Raw genomic sequence first — 21,028 nt, 5'->3', positions numbered from 1 at the left:
TAGGAAAAATAAACGTTTCTGGACATAAACCATTTTTATTTATATAATATGCTCTATATGACTGCCATTTTGTCGGGAACACATTTCAATGCGTGTCCTCCACTGCTGAAGAACTATAAAGAAGAAATATAAAGAAATACATGTTAGAACCATATGTATTATGTCTCCTATGTATGGAGACTTATGGGGCACCCTGTATTTGTTACTTTAGATATATTCTATATGTACTAGGAATGTGTGCATATAGCATCAGTTTTTTCATATCAAGTCAAGTATTCCCTTTGAAATACTCAAACAAAGACCTATGTATTTTAAGGAAGACATCAGAAAACTGTGCTGAATGAACAAAGAAACATACTGTATGTGTTTAAATTTATCCACAACATTGTAAGTGAACATGGGGCTGCATAGTTTGCCTGGTTTTGTGTATCCTCAGCCAGTTACCAGTGGCTGTCATGTATAGCCAGTTCTGTGAGCCCTGTGGGATCGCAGCCACATACTGAGGTGAGTCCATTAGGCACTTATTAAAGCTGGAGAGGCACAGCACCCCTCGACTGGCCGCTCAGCAAAAAACACCACAGAACTCTGGGTGTGTATGTTTGTGTCATGGCCAGCCAAACTTACTTTGCTTCGTCACACACACCAGAGCATGCAAACAGCTTTGACAAGTACACCCTGAAACACAGCTCAGCAGACATAAACACACATGGACACACTTTCCTCGTGTCTCTCTCAAATGGGACTATCTTTGCTGTTTTCTGCCGGATCTCGGCGTGTGTCTCGGTGTGTGACACTTTTTTTTTTTAATTCTTTTTTTTTTTTTTCCAGGCGGTCGTCTATGCTTGGCCTTGCCATCTGTTCTCCATGCTGTGGAACACGGCGCTCCCTCTGGCTGCAGGCATTTTTCACTTGGTGGCAAAAAAATTGTCAATTGGAGTAAAAATAAGAAAAGAAAGGAAAATCAAATCAAATCAAATAAAACTGCTTTGAAGTGGGTAAGCTGAATCCGTTACTGTAAGTCTGAGTCAGTCATTTAGCAGTTTTGTTTATGGCTTGCTGTATTTTGTGATGTTTTTGTGTGCGCCTGTGTTCCAATCATAATTTCCCTGTGATTTTTACAATTAATCTGTTTCTGCTCTAATTTTATTCCGGTGATTAAAGTTTTGCAAAATGTTTTGCGATTTTACAAATAATTGGGGGATCCAGCTCATGTATGAGTATTTTATCTAGTTTTACCTGATAGACACAGTACATTAGTTATGATATCTGGTGTAACAGAATTTTGTCTGTATTCTCTCTGTGTTTTGTAAAGTTTCTCTGCCATGAAAACATGAGTGCTAAGGTAATTGCTCTACCTTGCTCCTCACCAAGGTACTGACTTTGCTTTTTTTTTTTTTTTTTTCATTCTTTGTTTATTTGTAATAGCATGTTATACAAAACTTCCCTTTCACGTACAGTTCAATATCCACACATCAAATTTGAATGAAGATGCTAATCCAATATTTTTAGTCGAACATAGAACAAATAAAAAAAGAAAGAAAGAAAAGTGTTCGGGAGAAGAGGGCTTACTCCGCTACTTTATCAGCAAAATAAAACACACTAAGGTGTGTATGTTTACATTAACCTAAACAGAAATGTGTATTCACATAACTGATACATTCAATTCACATCAATTCCAAGTTTTACATAGTTTGTCCATTTTGATCAAATAGTGAAAAAAGATTCCATTTGACCCTTAAAACAAAATGTCAGTTTCCCCAGAAAGAAGATGTCCTTTATGATATTGATCCATTCTTCAGTTGTGGGTGCTTTGGGCCTTAACCATTTTCTAGTGATAGACTTTTTACTTGCTGCCAAAAGCATTAACAACAGGTTTTTTTTTTTTTTTTTTTTCAGAGTCCAGTTATCACATGAAATATCTCCTAAGTACAGGCCAAAGTACTGACTTAGATCTTTTGTTGATCCCTGGATGCACAGCAACATGCCCAGTCCACCTAGTTACTTAAAAAAAAGAAAGACAAACAAACAAACAACAACAAAGGTCTATTGGTTCATCAGTAACTTGAGCCTATTGATTTCTGATACCAAGGAACAACCACTGTCCAGTTGCGTGTTACATTTGGATGGTTCTTTCAGTTTGATTTTGTAAGTTTTCTACTGTGAACCAATCATTCAGTGAAATGGCACTATTAAAATCAAGAAGCCAAGAACATTTTCTATTTCCTGATGTGGTTATTTTGTTTGTAAATTAATTGTTGTTTTTGTCATTATTTGCTCAGAGAACTGAAAAGATAAATAGTCTGTTTTAAAGTTGACTCAGTGCTCAGCTGGATCACATAAAGCATGAATAAACTCATCCAATAACTTCATTCTAAAGTTGAATGGAAAACATTTCAATAAAGGACAGCTTGATATTCAGAAGTTTTCAAGTAAGTAAATGATGTACACTAACATACAAATATTTAAAGAAAGGTTCATTCAAGGTCTTCTTCTTTAACTGACCATGACAAAGGAGTACTGCAGTACATCCAGATGTTTTCAGTATCTTAGAGAGTGGCAGCTGTAACAAGGGTTCCCATAGTAAAATGAAGAGTGAAATCATCTGTTTTTACAAGGTGGAAGTGGGTGTGATTTTGTTGTTTGGTTGTGTGTGTTTTTATGCTCCACTACATGCCAATTATCCCATTAGAACAGCTTGCCACCCACTATGGTTTGACATAAAAAGCTACAAAACCACATGGTAAAGTTGACTGGAGTGATTCTAGGAGAAGTTTTCAGAAAGAGAATTTAGTTTGATAATAATGTTTGCGATTGATTAAACAATGAGGCTAGTAAATGCTGGATGTTTAATTCTGTATTTGGGCATGTTGTTTTTAATTTGTCAAGTGGCAGTGTTGTTTTCATCATTGGTATTGAAACCACACTTGAGACCACATTGGTAAGTCTTGGTCTTGAATGGATTTTTACTTACTCTCGATTCACAAGGAGTTGGGACACTTTTCTAGGTGTAAAGCATTTTGCCCATTCTTTATTCATCTTTGATCAGGTTTCCTCATTATGTTACTCACTGGCAAAGGGAAATCATCTCAACCCCCATGACCTATCAATCTGTAATATCTACAAAAACATGGTTCCTGTACCATCCTTGCTCTGGTCTCTGTCTTGGGTCTCACCTTACCTTGATTTTGGTCTTGACTTTGCCTCGATACCTCACAAAGTATTGGTCTTCTCCTGTCTCATTCCTCTCTGGTCTTGGTATTGACTTGGTCAGTTAATGTGGTCTTGACTACCAACACTAATGATCCAACAGATTTTAATAACCGACAAAAAAAAAAAAAAAAAAAAAACAGCGTCTCTTGCTGAAGACTGTAAAGCATGTTAGCAAATAAAAATGTATTCAAGTCAAACCAAGTTGTGACTGTACTGTGAATAACACTGATGAACTTTATGACATCTTACATTAGCACCCTTTAATGGGTGGGACATATTAGGAAGCAAAAGAACATTTAGTCCTTGAAGTTACTGTTCTGGAAGAAGCAAAATGAGCAGTGGAACAATTTCAGTGACTTTGTCAAGGGTCAATTTTTGACGGTCCAGAGTCAGAGCATCTCTAATGTGCAGGTCTTATTGGGTGTTTCTGGGCTGCAGTGGTTAGTACCTACAAAAAAATGGACTAATAAAGGAAAACATGATCTCAGACCAATTGAACATCTATGTTGGACAAACACAATGACCCAGGGAGATCCAATATTGGAACTTACAGGACTCAAAGGATCTGCTGCTAATGTCTTGGGGCCAGACACCACAGAAGACCTTCAAAGGTGTGGTGAGGTCTGGACCTCGCATCAGAGTGGTTTTGGCAGCTAAACAGGAACCTAAATAATAATAAAAGGCAGGTGGTAATAATGTTAGGTTCCCACAGGTGCTGGGCCACTAGAGAACAGGAACACCAAACAGGAAGACCAGTTGCAGATGCTGTGACTCACAAAGTGGCCTTTGTCAAAGTCAATCAGATCCTTCCACTGCCCATTTCATCTGCTTCAACTATGAAGATTAAATATTTATTTAATGTATCCCATCACTGAAAGGTCCCACTGTAATGAAATACTTATCTTTATGACTATTTCACCTATCAGTGATCATAACATTATAACAACATATACGATGCATCGATTTATACCAATCATAACACCATTGATTGCTGTGCATGCATTGTACATGTTAATGCTGTAAAACAAACATATTTTCTGTATTTAAAAAAGTGCGTAGACATAAGATTTTGAATTGCTATTTTTGACTAAACTCAAACTAATTTTAATCTGATCAGTAAGAAAAGTGAACAAGAAACTGGGTGAAGCGATGGAATCGTTCCACTAAAAATGCACCAGGAGGATAACATCTGGGAATCGGACATCACAACTCTGAATTCAATGCAAAAACAAAAGTGAGGACAGATGCACAAGGACATACTACTGCACAAAATCTGCACACATACACAGAAACAGGTTCAGACACACACAATGGAGGTCCGCTGTGCCTCCCAGAACTCCCATCTGTTGAACCAGCAGTCCAGGTTGGTTTTAATGAGAAATAATGAGCCTTCACTAAATAACAACAGATTGGTCGGATTTCACCTCCACTTCAGATTTTATTGAGGTTGCACGGACACTACATCATTCTGCAGTTTACCAGATTGACTGGTTTCAATTGAAGATGTTTTAGCATTTTATTTTACTTTGATTTAGCCACAGGATACAAATACTATTCTACTGGAGCTACAGGACCAGTACTTATAATGCTAATTATTACATTTATGACGTCTTCTTGAAAAAAGAATACAAAATGTGATTACAGAAAAAGTACAATTCATGTTTAAAAGGCATTACTGTAAACCTCAAAAACATTCGCATTTAGACCACCATTTCCTCAATGAAAACAATGCACAAACAAGGATATTCTGTATTCAGATTTTAACATTTCTCTCTAATAAATCAGAGTAAGAATGACATTGCTAGGACTCTCACAGCTGGCATAGCTGCCAGCAATATGCTAACAGAACAGTGTGTGTGTGTGTGTGTGTGTGTGTGTGTGTGTGTGTGTGTGTGTGTGTGTGTGTGTGTGTGCTGTGGCTGTGCAAAGAGCACCAGGCATCAAGTCAGGGAATCCAACTGGCCTTGCACAATTTCGAGCTGGAAGAGAGAAAGAGACAAGGTTGAGTTTGTGAAAAAAAGCCCATAGAAATCAAAGTCAGAAATAGAAAGTAAAAGAGAGAGAGGTAACATGTATCAAAGTCTGAAGGAGACAGGCAGGCAGATGGATTTTGTCAGGCAATAAAGATGAAATGCAACAAGAGGGATAGGGATTCACAAAAGTATGGATGCAGTGGAGCAAGATGTGGCCACATAGATAGATATACCTGCACATAAAACAAACAAACCTTGTTGTAGAGCTCCAGTAGCTCCTGGTGGTTGAACTCCACAAAGACATGTTCCTGAGCCTGTAGAGAGAGAGAGGATAAGAGAGAGGTGAATACGTTACCAAATAAATAAGAAAATAAAAGCCAAGAGAATTACAAGAACGCAAAGGAGAAGAAAAAGCAGAGATAAGAGGACATGCGTATAAGTCATGACAGCTTCTTCGTCAGCCGGCTTCTTGTGCTTTCTATAAAAACCTTCATTAATTATTGCAGCGCTCTGGCCAGTACGTACTATCCTCTTAGGTTTATCCATCAGAGGGTTTAAAAATACACCAAAGGCAAAGTCACTGTCCACCATCTCATATCGAGAAAACCCATCACTCCTTCTCTGTTTTACTTTTACAAAGTGGAGCCACTCTGCATCACCTGTAGTGCTTGATAAAAGTGAACTGAAAAAAGGGAACAATCCCCATTAGACCCACTGATATTCCTACTGGGAGTTATACCTAAGGACATGTTTAGTTCAGATCAAAGACACATGTTACGGATACTTTTATTTATCGCTAAGACAATGATAACCGTCAATTGGAAGGATCCAAAACCACCGACCATAACTGAGTGGGTACACAGAGACTGAAAAGGGTCTACACTATGGAGCGAATGACCGCAAGTCTACGACTAAAGATGGACACTTTTGAACTGTATTACTCTATATTTGGGTGACTGATGAAGGAATGAGAGCTATTATAAGATTGTTTCTCTATGACTGATATTGAACTGCTGTAATTTTCTCCGGTAATAACAAACATTTATTTTCCATGTGATTTCCCTTTATGGTATTTCTATTGTATTCCATTTACTCGTGCCTTAATTCTTAGGATCCTATGTCAGAGAATGTTCTGTTTAGTGGAAAAACAAAAATATCTAAATAAAAAGTAAAAAAAAAAAGAAAAAGAAAACAGTGAACAATGCACATGGATAATCACATCAAATGAGACAAATGAAGGGAATTGATAACTGCACACCATAGAAACAGCATGACAGAAAATAAATAAATGTACATTTTGCAGTTATCTTAAGACCGTCTCTTCCATTTGATCAAGAAGACTTAAACATAATAGGAAAAACGACAAAAAAAAAAATAAAAATCTATAAAAGAGTCCCACAGAAACTCTCTAAAAGGGCCAAATCTGCTTTTAATAACAGTTATTAGCTTTATCACAAATACTGTGATTTTCTTGAATAAAAATCTGCTGTGAAACAAATATAGATTTTTTTGTCGACTAGGGAGATATTTCATCTTTTTTCTCCATTCTCCAAATGACTACAAGCTTGACAAAACATCAGGAGAGTGAGGTTCTACAGGAAAACACAAGAACTCAAGGGCAGCCAACACAACTGTTATCATCATCCTCGTCATCATCATCATCATCATCATCATCACTCCATCAGAAATACAGGCTAACAGTAGTCCTCCACATGAATATAACAGCAAGACACTTTATCAACACCCATCACTTAGAAAATAACTGGAATATGTCAAATGATTTCTGAGCCGTACAGAATGAGATGTCCAGTCTTACAGCACTCAATACCTGTTGCGAAAAGTGTTTGTAAAAGCACCATCGAAGAAAAGTAGCTTGACAAAGATAAAGAAACGCACAAATAGAAAAGAATCTGTGCAGAAAGACTGTGAAACCACACGTGCATTGTTTGATTGGACGCTCTCATCCACAGTTTTCCTCCCTGCAGAGTAAAATGGTGCTCCGGGACTGGAGGCTAACTAGCGGGTTGGCTAGATGGGTGGGTGGAGGCCGGGTGTCACAGCAAATTAATGGCAGAGATATTAATTAGAAGCAACATTTAAAGTCCATAAAGGAGAGCACAGAGGGTAAATGTTATCTCTTGTCAAAGCTCCACGGCACAAGGAGAATGTAGGACAGCCTTGAATTTAGCTACAGCGGAGGGAGCACTGCAAGGACAAACTCTGCATGACGGGTAATGAAACACCTTGTTAAGTGATCAAAAAAAATAACAAGAACATGCAAATCAATGTAGTTATACAAGGCGGTAACAGCAGAAAAAATAAGGATGTTCCGGGCATATAATCTGACTTAAAATAAACACAAGGATGCAGTCAAGTTCAGCTGAATGATGAGCTCTGATCTGAGTCTCAGTTCATGTTCTGTTTTTTATTGATCCGCATTATGTTAAGCACTAATATAAAGTAATATCGTATAATTGTTATGACGGGGTCACGATCACGGTGCAAAACTACAGTACTAGCCTGGCTGTTCTTAATGGAGTATTTAAAGTTCAGTCAAGTGAATTTAAGGTGAGATTCTAGATTACAATTACCTGAATACCACGTTCTCCTCACCTAGAACTTCCAGTGTTACCCTTGAAACTAATTTATGAATAAATATGAACAGTCGTCAGTGACACAACTCAAGTTATTCATTGATCCTGTATGAATAGTGCCTCCATTTACACATATGATACTTGTCAATTTAAAGCATAATTTTACAAGCCAAGAAAGTCAAGGTTTGTAGCAAAGACAGTTTTGTGTTTAAAAGGGAAATGGATTTCATTTCTCTTCACACATGATACACATCACCGACATGAAAGTAGTCACTGCCTCCTTGCTCAGTCTTAAAGAGTGAGGTGAAATAATATTAAAAGAGGTGAAAATCAATACAGTCTTGTTATTTTGAAGCTGCAGAGACATCTTCATTGAATCTGAACAGATAAGAACATGGACAGTTATGGTGTGTAGCCATTATGTTTAGACTACATATTTTCATAGTGTGAGAACTGACAATAATCATGTGTAAATGATGGTATAATTCAGAGAGGATCAAACAGGACTGACTGCAATACAATTTTTTCCTGAAATAAGGTCACATGGCACTCAACTAGAAAGGGCAAGGACTTCAGCGCTCTACATTGACCATTAAAAACTTGACCCTTGTTGGAGTCCGAGTTTTTTTTGTTGTTGTTGGGGCTCTGTGGTTATTAACTTCATCCACACTCAAACAAAGCATGTGATAACAGCACACTGTAACACTGGATGTCACTGGATCTCAGTTCTGTTCTGAGATACCATAGAAATATGATTAAACAGCAGGGTGTAAAAAACATCTCATTCTAAACCAGTAGTTCCCAACTTTTTTTGGCTTGTAATTTGTTTTTGATCATGCAATAGTTTGCTATACTATGTTGCAAATAAACATTAATTTTAGATGACATTTAGGCTATATAATGTATGTTATGGACGGAGGCAGAAGAACCAGGTTGAGATTACTGCACAAAGTGAGAATTTTATTTTCCTTGGTCAGGATGTACAGTCAGTCCAGCTTGTATATACAAAGCTACAAATTAATACTGAACAAACAAGAACTCAAACTATGAATTATGAAAGAGCTGCACAATGAACATTTGAAAGATCAACAGGACCACAGTGCTTCAGTTTCAGCTTCACAGTTTGTCATGTCTTTTATGTATTGTGACTGTCCCTCTCAACTCACCATTTATTTTTTAAGTTTTTAATTTCATTTTTATCAAATACTAGAAATTCCCGGTGATCCCACGTGGGTTACCAACCCCAAGGTTGAAAAACACAGTTCTAAGCCAATGAAATTTGTGTGATTCCACAAAAATGAAAAGAAAATCACAAATAAATCTAAATCGTAAAAACTGGATGTTAAAGACATGAACCCCATTGAATTTATGGTCTATTGGATTCTTTAAAATATGAACAAGATGCTCTTTGTTATACATTTTGATTTCTCTTTATTTTCACCACCACAGATCACGTGTCCACTCGTCTATTATTGATTTAAGATTCATGAATTATTCTAACTAATATGTATAATGATAAATAAAATATAAATCAAGCACTTTACAACTGTATCAGAGATTTGACCATATTTTAGAAACACACATAATTAGTGATTTGACTTTTATTTAAAAATTCCCCAATAAAAAGATACAACATTTATGAAAAGGCTTGTTTCTCCTTGTTGCCTCTGCAAAAAAACACCAGAAAATTAAGTATCTTTCTATTGAACACATTTTCAATTAGGAATAAATTGAATTACTGTTGCTGAAATAAACAATGTCTGCCTGTTTCTCCACAGATTTCTAACTAAACAAGCCCAGCAGGCAGCACTTACTACTTTTCCATCTGTCTCTCTTTTTTTTTTTTTTTTTAATAATACAGATAATATTTGAGAATATTGGAGGAAAAAGTAAAATCAAGTGCTTTGGAATTCTTGGTTTCTCACCAGAAATTAGCAAAGAACCTGAACTTCCCTGAAAGCCACGGTCTAATCTGCAAACCGGTAACAATTACAACAGTTGGAAAACACCATCTCAGTTATTGTACAACTGAGGTGAGACAGAGGGCAGCTGAAAATGCAGTTTGGAAAAGACGATGCCAGTCAAAACTACACTTCACTAAGGTTAAACACTACAAAGCAGAGTGTAACACTTGTGGTGTGTTACCCAAGGGTTGACTCTTATAGTGTGTATGTGCTTATGCGATAGTAAGATTGACAGTGTGATCTAAGAAGACTTTCCAGATGCTGATGTGTGTGTGTTTGGCCCATCCCATTGTTCCTCAGGGTTGAGATTTTGCCAAGCAGTAACCCAACAAGACTCTGACAGATCTAGGCTAACACTAATGGGGATAGGATGCATCATCGTCATCATCTCAGCCCTATATCACCAGTACACACACATACAGGATAAAGGAAACTGGATTAACACATGACGATAATCATTAATTCACTTGCATCTGCTGTTCCATATGTTACAGTGTACTATATCAATATAGGCTGCATACAGAGGGAGACCCAAGACACAAGAGAGAATAAACAAAGAAAAATAAACTCTAAATATTATATTACTTCTTGAATAAATTCTCATGCAAATATAGTAACTTATGCAAAACTGATAGCTTTACAATGTTGCTTGGACAATATGCAGATAAACCACCAATATCTGGGAAATAAAGAAGTGGGAGAAGTTCAAAGTGGATTTAAAATCCTAAATGAAGACAGTTCATTCCTTATTAACAGTAATATTTTTTGTAGTATTGGCGATTTTCCTTATTTGTCAAAGTTAGTCTGGACTCATGAGGGTCAAAACTGAGATCTGTGAAGGCAAATCGGAATAAAAAGATGTGCAAGGACAAATGTTGAAGTACTCGAGGTCAGTCAAAACCAAGGACTATTCTCAAGTACCAGCTGTTTCATATTTTTCAAAGACTACTTGGGATTTCAATTCCAGACCAGTCATGACCTCAACTGTAGGATTAGAATTACATTATAGGGCATGTAATGATTTATTTGTTACCATTAGTTGTTTGGAAAAAAGTCTTTCAAGCATTTCCTTTAGGTCAGGGGCGTTGACTCCCCTGTCCAGCAATCTGTTGCAATTTGAATCAAGATCTGGCAAAAAGTGTATCACCTAAAGCAGGGATGTCCAATCCTGGTCCTCAAGGGCCGGTATCCTGCATGTTTTAGATGTATCCCTCTTCCAACACACCTGATTCATATGATAAGCCTGTCATCAAGCTCTGCAGAAGCCTGGCAATGACCGTCAGGTGTGCTGGAAGAGGGATACATCTAAAACATGCAGGAAACCAGCCCTCGAGGATCAGGATTGGACATCCCTGCTTTAGGTGATACACTTTTTGCCAGATCTTGATTCAAATTGCAACAGATTGCTGGACAGGGGAGTCAACGCAATCAAATCAATCAGTGAAGACCTCAGAATGTTTGAAAAAAAGCAGTTGCCATTATTCTTGTTGTACATCTACTTTGCTCATGACCTGATTGACTCTAATAATCCTGGCTACCACAGACTTGCATTGAACTTCCTTCTAAAAATACTACACCCAGGTGTGCCGCTTCCAATTGTGGGCCCCATGAAAGGTAAACGTTGTGGACCCTTTCATAAAATTCAGCATCTTGTCAATCTGTCGGGGGGGGGTTGTACATAATGTCACTTATGCTAGCGTGAAAGCAAAACTGATACTTTCAACGTCCAACTCCCAACTTCTACGCCTCTCTTATACAGCAAATCTTACACAAAATTTTCACAACGTCTAGTCTATATTCACTGGACCCCCTCCACTGCTCTATGGGCCCCCCACAAATGCTGGGCTCCATGAATTTGTCATGTTTACCCCCCCTCATCGGTACCCCAGACTACACCAATCTATATTTTTTTCCGCAGGAATCTCTAATACCTCTAATAAGTGATCTGGAGGCCGATCATTAAATGTTTCCTCTGTTAATTAGATCTCAGGTGAAATAGAAGCTGTTTGATTGACAGGTCTGTATGACAGCTACTTACCTGCTGAGTTGGACTTTAAGAGTTTAGTTTTACTTAATAAATCACAACAGACAGCTTCACTGTAGTTATTGTTAATACATTCCTATAACAAGACTGTACAATTACTCAGTGGCACAGAGCTTGATGAAGTCGACCATTTCATCAACTTAAGTGATCTAGCTCTTAGCATTAGCTGACCTCTGACCCCTGGGTCTTCTGTAGCTCAGCTCCTATTGTCCAAGTATAGTCACTCATGGCCAAATCGCAAACTATCAGCCTCAGAATAGCACTTCAGAAGCCAGTGGGTGATGTTACAACCTCTTCGCCCACAGTCTATTACTCAACTATGAGCAACAGTCAAACAGTGATTTAAGTTTTATACTAACTGCGTAGATTCAACTTTAGTTTCCTGTTATCAGTGTAGTCACACAAGTAAAATAAAAACTAAGTAACAGAATAAACATTTCAGATGTACCAACTTCTGAGTTTACTTGGCTGAAGGAAAACCATGAGCACCATTATTCATTGCACTAACAGGTTTTTGTTGCTTTATTATGACTCGATCTCATCAGTGTGTAATGGCTGTTGTGTAGTGTTTGTATCTTTGTTGTATATTTGATGGCTTTTTTATGAGATTCAAAAGGAGATTTTGGTTTGGATATAAGCCTACATTTTTTGAAGTAGAGAAGAACTTGGTTTTGATAAGATGAATGTTTAGTTATATAATTGTATTGGACATAAATCTCAGAAAATGGGTTTTAGCAATTGAGATACAACTGTACAAAAAGAAACCGAATTTTCAAATAAAGTACATTTCCAGTGTGATGCAATGAACATTTCCTCAAGATAAATTTGAAGTTTGAAGTCTTCAAGGAAAAAGAAACACATTCTACAACTTTTGAGTGTTATGTAGTTGAAAAACTTGCACCTGTAGCTGCAGCTCTGACGTTAACCCATGCGTCAGTTTTCATTTCACAGTCATTTTAATCTTTTAGAGCCTCAGTGTTACAGTGTGAGCCAATCGATGTGTCCCGATTGATATAAAAATGACACGTTCAACAAGCGGTGCACTTATCCCATCATGTAGTTACTGGTGTCAGTAAAGTGTGCTTTATAAGACCTCTGCATATAGCTCTGTGTGAATGAGGTTGAATAGAAGCAAAAGGCACTTTTCATCAATTATTTGGCCAGTGCAGTACAGGGTATCTTGGATTTGAAACACTAGTCAGAGAAGTGAGATTTTTTTTTCCCCCTCAGTGCTTCACAAAAACTCAATTTCTTACTTCTCACCGATAAAAGCAAAGAGACAAAGTGGGAGTAAGGAGAGGAAAAGGGAGGAACAGAGAGATCTGCAAAAACACAAAGCGGGGAAGAAATAAACATGAGACAAATGAGAGGCAAAGAAAAGCTAGAGAAGAAAGGGGAGTGAAGAGACTCAGTGACTGAGAGAATGAGAGCTTAAGAAAGGGCCTGAAAAACTGTGATAATGCAAGAGGGCATTTAATGTAACAAACAACAAAAACTATCTAAAACATCACACTATAAAGCTCTCACAGACAGACAGAAAATGTCGTGCATTCAGAAGTTTAGCTTCAGACCTAAAGTAACATAAAAGCTGAGGGAGAGGGGGAGAAATGGGGTAACACTGTCAGTGTCTGGGTGAATCTGTCTACTGGGTGAAGCAATCTTAAAATATGCATGATGAAGTCCACACTTGTCAGATACGTCAGATAAAGGCAGCAAATCAGGCTCAAGTGTTGACAAGTATCAATCAATCTGTTGCAATGTTGTAAAAAGATGTGGACTTTTTTGGGAATGTAAAAGTTGTTGTGTGTGCCTTCGAGGGAGAGGGTGTGTGTGTGTGTGTGTGTGTGTGTGTGTGTGTATGTGTGTGTGTGTAAGTTTTTGATATCAGAAATGTATGCACAGCCATTTCTGAGCTTCGGTTCACACTGACATATTGTGTACCTCTATATTTGACAGCCAACATGTGTCTTTTATGTTTATGTTTATGTTTATGCATTTGGCAGACGCTTTTTTCCAAAGCGACTTACAGGGGAAAACCAATTAAATCACTCAATCAATCAAATTTTATTTATATAATGCCAGATCACAAAAAAAGTAATCTCATGACACTTTATATATAGAGTTGGTCAAAAACCAGACTCGAAGCCAATTTACAGAAACCCAACAGAATCCTCCAGGAGCAAACACTTGTGACTGGTGACAGTGGCGAGGAAAAACTTCCCTTTAACAGCAGCAACCTGGAGCAGACCCAGACTCCTGGAGGATGGCCGTCTGCCTTGACCAGTTGGGGTTAAAGAGAGAGGGTAAAGAAAGAGAAAAAGAGAGAGCAATAGAGATAGAGACTGGGGGAGATGGGGGGAGTAGGGGGAGACACATGGAGGCAGTTGAGGATAAGTGAGTGGTGATGATGAAGGCAGGAGAGAGGCAGGACCACCGCAGCAGGTCCAGAAATAATCCTGGAAGAATCTGTGATAATCCTGGGGAAAACCCTATTAGAATATTTAAGATGGAATGTTTGAAAGTGAAAGTCTTTTCTATTCATGTTCTGCATACAGAGAAGTGTAGTTTATATTTCTAAGTCCTGCTAAATAGATATTAGTATAATTGCTAAAATCAGCTATTTTAGATTGAGTAGCATGTTGCAAAATAAGGAAGAAAACTGGTTCCATTTCTGTTTTTGCAAAATAGAAGCAACTCTTAGGCAAAACACAGTTCTAAGTAGTCTGTATTTCCATCAAGAGATGTTATGAAAACTAAACTTCCTATTGCCATCTCACAATGTTACAACCACTAATACATTTTCTACGGCTTATTTGGGTTCAGGTTGCAGGGGCAGCAGTCCCAGGTCAGCTGAGATGTATAATCCCTCCAGTCCACTCCAATCACTCCCACTCTGAGCTCCTCACTTTATCTCTAATGGAGACCCCAGCCACCTGGTGGAGGACATTAATGTCTGCCACTTGTTAAGGTTAATGGCAATTTCCCCCATAAGGACATTTGGCCTCTGCATTGTACCCATCCTAAAACACACACAGCACCTAGGATTAGCATTAGCACTCAGCGCATTTAAGCTGGTCGGGGACAAACTCTAGATCTTCATCAATACATCGGTCAAGGGTACTGACAGGAGAATTAACCTATGTATATCTGTTTTTTTTTTTTGTTGTGGTTGTTTTTTTTAAATGGCAGATAAAACCAGAGAACAGGTGAACTCAACACAGAAAGGGCCAAATCCATCGAACCCGGTACCTTCTAGCTGTGAAGTACAAGTGCTAACCACTACATCACAACGCTGCCCATTGTTTCCATGACCCTGTTCATTCAGTCACTACCCACAACAGGAATGAGCCCCTGGGAGAAAGTACACCTCCATGGCCTGTAATTCAATCAAATGCTCTGTCTTGAGTATAATGGGCCCCTCCTCATTCCTTCCAACCAACAAATAGAAATAAGTGGTTACATCACCTCCGTGCTAAGGTAAAAAAAAATATCCTTTAGGTTGTGAACATAACTACACACAGCAAAGCGCATTAGTAATATCTATTGGCAGATGTTTATTTATTATAATAAATCATTGCATTATTAGATGACATATCACTGTGCTGCAGAAAAGGCATGGTCATAAGCCTGTCGTCTTTTGCTGTTTGACTGTACATCTCCACTGGGTCTAATACATGTAGAGATTCATGTCTACTACATTCATTGGTGCAGTGACAGGACAGTCCAAGAGGGTGAACCAGGGCAAATTTAATGTGATGGAGCGTGGGTAGATGCATCATAGGGGACTTTTTTTTCCCTGACCTCGAGCTTGTTATGTCCAAATATCATGTTACAGTCACATCAAGTCATCTTAGGCAGGAATCAGACCTGTTGATTACAGAGAAATGATCCATGCACTGATGATAACTACACGTTATGTGTGCATGTGCATGTTGTTGCACTTTAAAATTTTTACAAATATCAATATATCAACAGATTTTTTTTTTTAAGAGAGCGATGTTAGTACATTATTTCTAATTACGTTTTTCATTAAAACAATGTTCATGCTTATGCAATAAGCACCATTTTCCAAATAAATGGACTACAGTTATCTCTGCTGGACTAAAATTAATACACACAATACAATAAAAAGATTGTTTGTAATGCACTACTGAGACACATGATTAGGGTTTTCTGCTTCTAATAATACAGCACCAGGACAACATTAAAACTGGAACAAAAGAGAGGGTTGCTGTAATTTAAAAGGCTGAAGAAAAAAAGCATGGTGCATTATAGATTCTGTGTGACTTTGCTACATTATATGTCTTGTGTGACTATGAGCTCTTTGACAGTTCATCCAATTGGAGCACTCTGCTGATGCCTGGTCGCTGACTTTTGCCTGACAGAGAGAAGTTTTGACAGTGAAAGACAAAGACACTGAATGTGAGAAGGAATGCACAGGAGGCTGAGCTGTCGGATTTTGGCAACCCTTTATCCCTCCTACTCTTAATACATACACACATGTGCACCTACACACACACATACATGACAAATACACCCTTCCCTTTCCTAACCGCCTTACTATAATAAGAACTCTGCTTTGTCCCTTTGGTATCAACACATTTTTTGACCATTATTAATCATAAATGCGCAGAATAATTTAAGTGGTTAGAGAATTCTTTGAAGAAGTTTCCAAATCCTTTAATTAAGCAAAAGTATTAATAACACACATTGAAAATACTCTGCCTCAAGTAAAACTTCTGCATTCAGTACATTACGTAAGCAAAAAGATGTCAGGTTTTACAGCAAAATGTAAAAGTATTTATTGGGCAGTGAAATGGCCCCCGTCAGTGTTTCACTTTTATACATGATGCCTCTGTATTCATATTCATGTGTATGTCCCACTTTATGGCTGTGGATGTTTACAGTCCAGCACCTTTGAAGTACTTCATATGCTGTTAGTAGTTTAATCCAAAGCAATTTATCAACATCTAGAAGACCATCACCTTTGTAGTATCATGGTCCAGTGCGTCCTGCAGGCCTGTTTTAAACTTTGCATGCATCATCCAGTGAATCCAAGGAGTTAGCTGAGAATTTTAAACTCTGCCCATAATGTATGTACTTAATCACAAACATTCAAATTCAACTTATCTGGGGATATTTGATAATTGTTCAATCAATAGATGTGAATGTAGATGAGATGTGAATAGTTGGTTCATATATTTGAACTGGACTAAGTGCATGGATGGATGTATGGACAAGAAGGTGGTAAAAAACGTAGAATTACAAAAGCTGTCCAACAAATGTTGTGGAGTAAAAAGTACAATAATTTCTTCTGAGATGTAGTGGAGTATACGTTTAAAATAGCATACAATGAAAATACTGAAGCATAAGTACCTGAAATTTATGCTTAAGTACAAAACATGAGTAAAATTACTTCAAGTCCACCATCATCTTTTCTAAACTTGACGACTGCTGGTCTATCTGGTTTTCTCGTCTATCAGCTCGTCTGCATGCTTGACTGGCTCTCTGTGTATCTGTCTGTCGGTCAGCCAAACCACTATGTATGTGTCATTACTGTTTGTCAGTTAGCTGACAACACACACAGGTCTGCCAACCTGTCTGCCTATCCTTCGCTCTGTCTTTGTGCCAGCCTACGTTCACATGTTTCCCCGGCTGTCTGAGCTGCATTCTGCCATCGTATTGAAGAGTGATCCACAGTGGAGTGGGTGAAGATGGTGGTCTGTCACTGGGGAAACATGCAGGTGACAACCTAAATTAAACTCTTGCCTGAACACATTGTGTAACATTTTCTGTGAACAGGTAATTATATAGAACAAAGGGGAAATTGGATTTTCAGCATTGATTTTCTGGGTGTTGTCTGTTTTACTGTGTTATGTACAGTAGAGATGGGAACTGTAGGGGATGGAGAGAGAACGACATGGAGCAGAGAACAACTGAAGTAAACCGCATTCATGTTTTAATTTGAAATTACACATCTTCTCGTTTACTTCAAGCTAACTAAGAAAAAACCTGGTATAAATGTGAAACCATACCATCTGTAGCTTCAATCTTAATGAATCTGAAAGGAGAGTCAAACCTTGCACATAAAATCAATACTCTTCTCTTACAGTGAAACTGAAACAGTATTCCACATGCGGATTCCTTCCTTCCACATGTACCACAATCTAATCACTCGTAGACACTGACTTACTCAGTACGCCTGCTAAGTCTCATAAATGTCAGTGCATTGATTTGAAAGTTATGGTGTTCACATCCAGATATGAATGAGCGAAAAATAATACTCTGCTTCACCGGAGTGTGGGATAAAAAGAGAGAACTTACAGAATGAGGACATCAGGCAAACTTGTTTGTTTTTTTGAGGATGCATGTTTTTGTGTGTGAGTTTGTTCAGCTGCAAAGCTGTCTGTCGTTAAAAGAGACACTTTGTCACAGACAGCTGCGCTGTCAAAACACAGGACTTTAATGCCTCAATAAAGATTTTTGGTGTTTGCTTCAGTGCTACAGGTGTGCAGCGTCTCTTTAATGTTGTGAGTGTTTCTTTCCATCTGTCTGTACTTCATCATTAACACTGCTGAGGTTTGACTAGTTTGAACCTGATTCACTGCAGAGCATGAACACAGATGGGAACTGGACACATGTTCAAGGTTTATCTGAGCGGAATTAAAAATACCAAATTCCTCATGGGATCATAAGATTAAAATGCGTTCTAAAAATAAAGGCCAACTATTAGCAGAATGTGTCATGTACGTATAAATGTAATTTGTTTCCCAGGTAAGAAACAAATGTCATATGTCACAGTATCTACTAACTAATGCTTTTCAATAGTTTATATTCTCATATTCTATAAGGAATCAAACAGTTGATATTTGTAGAGATTTGTTTAATTAAACTTATTTGACAGTTACTAAAAACACATCTCCCTCATGGTACTGTGTGCACTGCAATGTGAAAATACATCAGGCTGTGAACTTGACTGTAAACACTTAAAACATCCTAATCCTACTATAATGGACATTCTGTGTCTGGCGTGTCTTTGTCCGATGCATGTCCCGATGTTGCAGCACAGGAGGGCATATGGGTGCAATGCCGCTGTTGCACCACGGGAGGGCACTATCATACAATGGCACCACGGGTACAATGCCACTAGTATTATTAATGTGTAAGAGTTTAATAATTTTCCAATTGCCCTTATGCTTCTGCTGCACATATGAAAAAATATTCTTCTAGAGAAGGAGATAAAAAGTTTTTTTTACTTGTGATTTAGTTTCGCGAGACAAATTTAGTTTTTTGAATTCCCAAAATCCCAGAGTTTTTGCAACTGACCTCACAGAGCTAAGGAAAAGAAAGTGAGAAGAGCAGTACTAGAGAAGTTTCACATCTTCAGAGATTTCTGAACCTTTGCCAAAGTAAAGAAAGCTTGAAAGAGAAGAAACTGCATCTGCTCTGAAACTGAACCTCACCATCCTTTGACTTTGATTGTGGAACATGGTGTTTACCATCAATGTTTTCAGTGTAAAAGGATCTATTTCATCACATCATCTATTAAATATACCCTGATATAATTATTGTCTGTTGTTTTCCTTTCAAATATTCAACAGCTACTATAGAGAAAGATCTACACACATCATGCCATACCATGTGTTGTCAACAACAACAAGAAAACAACAGATCAAAAAGCAACCATGTTTAATCTTCCCATGACCCTTTGAGCTCTGAGCCAGGCTGAAAAACAGCCATTAAGAGCCACATATGCTCTGTGTACTGATGTTGAAAGGGTGGCATGATGAGCTGGTATATCCACATACACAACATTGCCCCATAGCCATCGCATGGTGACAGACACAGAACCTCAAAACGTCAGCCATTCACTAAAAGCCTGTCGACTACAACAAATAAGAGCTGTCAAACCCAAACACTAGAAACTGTCAATCAGCCCCAGTATTTATAACAGAAATGAGCACAAGCAGATATAAGCACAAAGAGGAAAGGAGAAATGAGGAGAGAACAAATGAGGAGAGGAGAGGAGAGGAGAGGAGAGGAGAGGAGAGGAGAGGAGAGGAGAGGAGAGGAGAGGAGAGGAGAGGAGAGGAGAGGAGAGGAGAGGAGAGGAGAGGAGAGGAGAGGAGAGGAGAGGAGAGGAGAGGAGAGGAGATCTTCTAAAACATCCGTCAAACTGACATTTACAATGACATGATGTAAATCGGTCTCATCCCTCTCCTCAGTGTACAGTCGAGGCCCTCCCAAACAGTGTCCAGGAGACTCCGTGTCATTCCTAACATCCTGACTGGTGAGATCAACTGGGAATGGACCGGCCTAGAACATTCCATCAGTCTGAATATTTCATCCCTCTTAACTTTTTCTTCCTATTCGACAGCCCTTTTGATAACGCTCTCATTCTATCTAAACCCTGAAAACCGGAGGGAGTAAATAAGAGTGGAGTGTACGCTGCTGTGCCAGGGGAGACAGTGGGAACTTTGACAACAATCAAAAGAAAAACAAGGCAGGCAAAACAATAAACAAACTGGAGCTTTTTGCTTTTGTTTTGTGTGGAGACAGGAGTTAGGAGAAGGGAGCAGGTTCCAGGCCTGGAAGGAAGAATTCCTGAAAATACACCAGGGTAAACTGTGCCACACACAAAAATAACTACACATATTGCACACATAATGGGAGTGTATTCACAAACACATGCAAGTTTCACACTTAAACACACAACAGGGCGAGCAACACACAAGCAATTAAGAGTAGTTGTACTGCTACACACAACTCACAAGGCTGCGCACACACACACACACACACACACACACACACACTGATACCCATCTGTGACCTCCCTCCTTTCACACACACCATGCTGTTTCACAATCACTGACTTCAGGCTGCAGCAGCATGAAGGAAGGCCTTTTTCTGCCTCTGTCTGTCTGCTCAAGCGATTCTGTTTCTCCAACGTCTTCTCACTGGAAACATCTATCACCTTTTTATGATGTATTCTCCATTGTCTATGCTCCTGTCTCTCTTTGCATTAAATGACGCCTCGTTATAAACATCCCATCAGCCAGCTGTCCATCCGTATCCTGAATCTGGACTGACATTTATTAAAAGTCGGCTTTACCTGCATTCTCCAAGCCTCTATCTGTGTCCTCGCATGAGTACGGAGAACCAATTAGAGGAGGAACAGGGCATATGTCTACATGTTCAGAAGAAAGGAGTAATGAGGAGAGGGGAATCGAGGAGAGGTGAAAC

At 38.5% G+C, this 21,028-nt stretch overlaps 1 protein-coding gene across 5 annotated transcripts in view; it reads right to left on the bottom strand.

The window, feature by feature from the left end:
* Positions 1-4,613: 4,613 nt before the first annotated feature.
* The window catches only part of commd10 (COMM domain containing 10), a 66,448-nt gene continuing 50,033 nt past the window's right edge, over positions 4,614-21,028 (bottom strand). Inside the window, exons 6-8 of one of the 5 annotated variants that reach the window (XM_030143001.1) lie at positions 5,438-5,497; positions 5,123-5,189; positions 4,614-5,087 (exon numbers count right to left, since the gene is read on the bottom strand). In XM_030143001.1, the coding sequence (XP_029998861.1) occupies positions 5,151-5,189; positions 5,438-5,497 (99 nt within the window). In that variant the 3' untranslated portion in view covers positions 4,614-5,087; positions 5,123-5,150. Of the gene's footprint in view, positions 5,190-5,437; positions 5,498-21,028 lie in introns of all 5 variants that reach the window. The other 4 variants (XM_030142998.1, XM_030143002.1, XM_030143000.1 and 1 more) reach the window with 4 other exon arrangements.

This window comes from Sphaeramia orbicularis, chromosome 9 (genome assembly GCF_902148855.1).
Source record: "Sphaeramia orbicularis chromosome 9, fSphaOr1.1, whole genome shotgun sequence".
NCBI classification, from domain to species: Eukaryota; Metazoa; Chordata; class Actinopteri; order Kurtiformes; family Apogonidae; genus Sphaeramia; species Sphaeramia orbicularis.
The sequence above is the reverse complement of the archived record's forward strand: the minus strand, read 5'-3'. Positions and strand labels throughout refer to the sequence as shown.